General features: G+C 44.3%; 1 protein-coding gene across 1 annotated transcript in view; it reads left to right on the top strand.

The window, feature by feature from the left end:
• RBM28 (RNA binding motif protein 28) overlaps positions 1-5,448 on the top strand; it is a 34,908-nt gene extending 29,460 nt beyond the window's left edge. The window contains exons 17-19 of the mRNA XM_021078708.2: positions 1,303-1,559; positions 2,177-2,276; positions 4,949-5,448. Coding sequence (XP_020934367.2) covers positions 1,303-1,559; positions 2,177-2,276; positions 4,949-5,083 — 492 coding nt within the window. The 3' untranslated portion in view covers positions 5,084-5,448. The remainder of the gene's footprint in view (positions 1-1,302; positions 1,560-2,176; positions 2,277-4,948) is intronic.
• The last annotated feature ends 556 nt before the right edge of the window (positions 5,449-6,004 follow it).

Below are 6,004 nucleotides of genomic sequence, written 5' to 3' on the forward strand. Positions count from 1 at the left end.
AGCTGCAGCTGCTGGCTTACGCTTCATCCACAGCAATGCCAGATCTGAGCCATGTCTGTGACCTACACCACAACTCACAGCAATGCCAGATCCTTAACCCACTCAGCGAGGCCAGGGATCAAACCTGCATCCTCATGGATGCTAGTCAGGTCTGTTACCACTGAGCCACAATGGGAACTCCTTATTTCATTTAATCTTCTTTATGTAGATTTGAGTTTCTAACATCTGTCATGTTACCTCTCTCAGTAAATTCATGTATTATTTCTTAAGGTCTACCCGTGATAAATTTCTTTAATTTTTGCTTCTCTGAGAGAGTCTACTAATCCTTCAGTTTTGATGAGTTCATAGATCAAAATTCTAGGTTGGTGGGTACAGAATTCTCTCATGGATACAGAATTCTAGGTTGGTGATTTTTTTCCGTCCAAACATTAAATATTTGACTCTGTTCTCTTCTTGCTTACTTGGTTTCTGAAGAGAAATCCAATGTAATCTTAACTTTGTTCCTCTGTAGGTAAGGTATTTTCCTTGCCTCTGGCTTCTTTCAAGATTTTCTATTCAGTTTTCTGCTGTTTGATATATTATGCCAAGGTGTAGATTTTTTAGTATTAATCCTGTTTGGTAGTTGGCCGAGCTTCCTGGATCTGAGGTTTAGTGTCTGTCCTTACGTTTGTAAATCCTCGGCTCTCACTACCTCAAATATTTCTTCTTTTCTTTCTTTCTTTCTTTATTTTTTTTTGCTTTTTAGGGCCTCACTCACGGCATGTGGAGGTTCCCAGGTGAGGGGTGGAACTGGAGCTGCAACTGCCGACCTATGCCAGAGCCACTGCAATGCAGGATCCAGGCTGCGTCTGTGACCTAAACACAGCTCACAGCAATGCCGGATCCTTAACCCACTTAGCAAGGCCAGGGATTGAACCTGCAATCTCATGACCACTAGTCAGATTCGTTTTCACTGTGCCACAATGGCAACTCCTTTTCTTTCTTCTCATTTCCCTTACACATTTGTTACACCTTTCTTTATAATTATCCCGTGCTACTGGCCTTTGTTTTCTGCTGGCTTTTGAGTTTTGGCTTTCCCTCTATTTCTGCGTGTAGAAAGGGAAGTGGTGCTTTTGGGTCCCCACCCAGAAACTGTGTTACTATTTCAGGGCCTGTGAACTACTTGCATTCTCTTTCCTAAAATCTCTGACTATTTAGGGGAAGAATTCTCCTTCTTTCACCAAACTCACTCCTCTTCTGCTGAGTATTTCCAACACATAAACCTCATCCAGAAACCAAAATGGCATTCTCTTGTTTATGCAGCAAAAAGTGAAATCCAAGTCTGCAACTGGTGAGCCCCAGCAGGAGCCACCAGAGATGGGGAAAAAACAGCAACAGAAAGCAGCTCAGAACCACACGCAAGAGCAAAGCAAGGCCCCCGTGGAGCAGAAGGGGAAGGTGGGCTCCGTATCGTGGACAGGGTTCCAGACCAAGGCCGAAGTGGAGCACGTGGAGCTGTCTGATGGAAAGAAGAGAAGAAAGGTCCTGGCGCTCCCCTCTCACCGAGGCCCCAAAATCAGGTGAGATGCAGGACAGCTTCTGAGGGGTTTGCTTTTGCTTTGCCTTTTTTCCTCTTTGTGGCTTTTGTTTGGATGAAAGGGATGTTTCGTGTGTGCCAGTCCCATGTGTAGCGTTGATGCATAAGTATCTCCACATCAGCAGAGAGCTCACTCTTGGACCAAATGGAGGCCAGAACAGGGCTGGCAGAGGGCGCCTCAGAGGAACCTTCCAGCGTGGGCTTTTGTGCCATTTTTCTTCTCTTCTGAAGAGCTTCCTCCCGTCCAGATGGCCGGCCGCCTCTGGTAGCTGAGGCCCACTTACCTGAGGTTCCCTTGTAGTTTCTCTTTGGGACAACAGCTTAGTGGCTATCCACAAAAGTCGGTCTTTACAAAATAAGTGTTACAAGTAAATGAAGGTTTTTGAGATTCCCTTGAGGTTTTAAGCCAGAATGAAAAAAATAGGTATACAGATATTGAGTCCTAGGATGTTTTGTTGCAGTATCCCTTTTTAGCATGACTTTTCATGGGCTTAGAAAAAGCCAGTGTAAGAAAAGGCATTTTATTTTCTGGGCTGAGAAAACCTCAGGGGTACCACTTAGAGGAAGAACTCAGGGTGACCCTTGACCGTATTGTTGCAGGTTGCGGGACAAAGGGAAGATGAAGTCTCTCCCTCCCAAGAAGCCAAAGCCCCAGGTAAACCATTGGAAGCAAGAGAAGCAGAAATTATCTTCCAAGCAGGTGAGTTCTGTAGGGCCCGAGGTTTGGTATGTATGGCACAGTTCTACCAGGGATGTAGCCACTTTTGTGCCTTAATCTGTTGAGCAAAAGGAAAGGGCTTCTAAATTGCAGTTATGTACGGGGTTGCATCTTTTTAAAGGATATAGAGATGCACAGTCCTAAAAGTGAGAATGGCATTAAGATGAACCCCATGTATTAGTTACTCTAGTTCAAAAGTATCTTGTTTTACTTAGCAATCCCCTCTCCCTCCTGAGTATATTGTAGCAGATTCTACCTCACTTGTAAATGTGCCTCATGTGGAAATGAGGAATATTGCTCAGAAAAGTATCTCAGAGTGCCTCTGCAGCCAATCAGGCCTTAAACACACATACACACAAACATACATTATGTCATCATCACAGCTAATGAAATTAAGAAGAAGCCCTTAATATCTAATAAGCAACCTGTATTAGAATATCCCCAGTTGCCTCAAAATATATTTAATACTTTTTTTTAGTTAGTATGAATCAGGTTCCAAACAAAGTCGACATTATATTGGGGGGGTTTTTGGTGAGAGGAAGGGCACGCCCACAACATGTGGAAGTTCCCAGGCCAGGAATCACACCCAAGCCATGGCAGTGACAACACTGAATCCTTAACTGCTAGGAACTCCTGTATTTGGTGTTTAAATCTTTTAGGTCTTGGGTTTTTTTCCCCTATAGTATCCAGTCTTCCTTACCACCTACTTTTATCTATGCTATTAATTTGTTGTTGAAGCCAGACCCTTAGTCTTTTAGAATATATTACTTTTTTTTTTTTTTTTTTTTTTTTTTTTGCTTTTTATGACCGCACCCGAGGCATATGGAAGTTCCCAGGCTAGGGGTCAAATCGGAGCTACAGCTGCCGGCCTATACCACAGCCACAGCCACATCAGATCTGAGCCGCGTCTGCGACCTACACCACAGCTCATGGCAACGCCGGATTCTTAACTCACTGAGCGAGGCCAGGGATCAAACTGGCAACTTCATGGTTCCTAGTTGGATTCATTTGCGCTGTGCCACAACAGGAACTCCCGAGAATATATTACATTTTGAATTTAGCTTCTTTCTTCCTTGTGCTATCATTTAATTTGTTCGTCTCATAGTCTGTATTACCTACAAACTGGTCCTTAGATCTAGAGGCTTGATTAGATTCAAGTTGTTTGCTTGGCAGGAGTATTTCATAGGCAGTGCTGTGTACTTTCAGTTGCATCACACCATAAGATGCACAAGTGTCTGGTTGCCCCATTTTTCGTGATGCTCTGACTCCTCAGTAGGCTTAGGGATTGTCTGCCTTCTCCCTCCATTTGTGAAGCCTTCCATCAACCTCCCACCTGTGGTCCTAGGGGACCTGTGGTCCCATTGATGATAGTTACCTAGATCCGTATCTCAGTGTCAGCTGCAGAGTGGTAATCCTCTAATTTCATCAATGCTTTTGCTTTTTTTTTTTTTTTTTTTTCTTCTTTTTGGGGCCACACCTGTGCCACATGGAAGTTCCTGGGCTAGGGGTTGAATAGGAGCTGTAGTCGTTGGCCTATACCACAGCCACAGCAACTCGGGATCTGAGCCACATCTGTGACCTACACCACAGCTCATGGCAACGCCAGATCCTTAACCCACTGAGAAAGGCCAGGGATTGGCCCTGCATCCTCATAGGTACTAGTCAGATTTGTTTCTGCTGAGCCACAAGGGGAGCTCCCGTTTTTGCTTTTTTTTTTTTTTTAAGTAGAATTCTAGAAAAAAAGAATCTTTTTGTCAGCTGTTTGGTTACCATGAAATACCATTGTATAGGATAAGCAGGATAAATGCTTGATTTTTTTCTCTTTTAAAATCAGTTTCCAGGGTAATGGGTTGGTGCCCTACCAACCTCTCTGGTGACCAGTAGTATTTTTTTTTTCATCTTGTGATTTTTGAGTTTTAATATACAGTCAGATGCAGTCATTATTCTTGTCCCATCTGAGGCCAGCAGAAGCCCATTCAGGTTGACTCCTGAGTCCTTCTGACATGACCCCGTCTTTGGTAGCATCCTTGCTTTCCAGTACAGCCAGATATCCCAGCCATCTTAGCTGCTTCTCTGCCAGTCCTGGTATTAGCTTCCAAGGAGTCCTGGTTCTTTTAGTAGAAAATAGTGGTTCTGTATTCTTGATCATTTAACGTCAAACTTTCTTTTTTCCTCCCCTAGTCCCTTTCTTTTAAGTGTTAGCTTCTCATTTTTACTCCAGAAATCTGAGTCTCTGAGAAGTCTCTCGTTCGTCATATTATCTTATGGAGCCCATCCTATGTCGTAGAGAGCTTTCTCTGGAACCCCGTAAGCAGTGTTCTTGGTGAGGGAGCGGGCTGGCGAGACCATGCAGACCCTGGCCTGACTCAGCGGCGAGGAGATTCACGTTGAGCATTTGGGAGCTGGACTAGGAGAGGCCTCTGACACACCCGAACAGTGTTTTAGTGGGGCGTTTTCTCTTAGGGATACCTCGTCTGATTTCTTACCAATGGATGATTCTTTTGGGGTCACTCTCTGGAAGACCCTCTTTTGGTGGACAAGGTCTTTGAGCCCATTCATTTTTTCCCTCAGGTGGCCTGAGGGTAAGGTGATTTTAATGCTTGAAACTTATATTTATGTTTAGTATCTTATATTTCCTTACCTTTCATTTGTAGGTGCCTAGGAAAAAAGCTCAGGGAAATAAGACAGAAATTCGCTTCAACCAGCTGGTCGAACAATATAAGCAGAAGTTATTGGGACCTTCTAAAGGAGCTCCTCTTGCAAAGAGGAGCAAATGGTTCGACAGTTGATAATGCCAACGGACTGGATAAGGAGCTGGATTGTGTGCTTCTTGGTGAAGCCCCCCTCCCCCCATGTCGTTTATTGCGGGAAAGAAACCACTGAGTGCCCTGCCACTTTGTTGGGGGCCCCTCTGGGCCGTGCGCATCTGAACTTGCGTCTCTCCCTGGTGTGCGGTTAGTTAACCAAGAAGAGGAATATCAGAAAGACATCATGATGCTTCTTGCATGTTTCGTGCGAAGGTGTGTCTATAATTCTTACGCATTTTAATTCTTTGTTTCTCAAATGGTAACAGTTATAAAAAGCATTCTTTAGTGCTGAATTTTTAAGATGTATATTTTGTTAAGGATCTTATTTAAATGAGATATTTTATGGCTTTTTGAGTAACAGACTCATTTCTAACATGTGAATCCTTTATTATTTATAAATGTGTTTGACCTTCCTAACTCTTAATTCAGTCATGTAGTCCTACATACTGCAGGGATTGATTAAGAAAGAGCAGAGAAAGATGATTTCCCAGCTAATCTCTGAGGGTGGGACTTGGAAGGTCATGGAGGGCATGGGGCCTGGCCGGAGCACCGCCTGGCGTTGTTTGCCAGAGGAGTGGGTGATTATGGGTCATTAACCAGCAGTCAGTTGGCAGCAGCCCCCAGACAGTAGCCTGGCTGGCGAGCACCTGCGTTGCCTCTCTTGCGACGCCTCCTCCTGCAGACTCAGGGAGTGGGTGGTGGAGAGAGCAGTGAGTGTGCGGCCAGAAAAAGAGCTGGAAATACAGCACAAAGTTCTTAATTCCCTAGTCTCTGATGCCGTAATAAGTGATGCTTTCTTCAGAACCATTGCTGACCTACGGATGTAGCTATTTCATTGCAGAGTCTTAGGAAACCAGTGAACGCTCAGAACGCCCTTAGTTGGTTAAAAGATGGAGAAAAGAG

The sequence above is a fragment of the Sus scrofa genome, chromosome 18 (assembly GCF_054392235.1).
Source record: "Sus scrofa isolate SSC_HxYL_T2T_F1_AM1 chromosome 18, Sscrofa_HxYL_maternal_Yorkshire_Landrace_v2.0, whole genome shotgun sequence".
NCBI lineage: Eukaryota > Metazoa > Chordata > Mammalia > Artiodactyla > Suidae > Sus > Sus scrofa.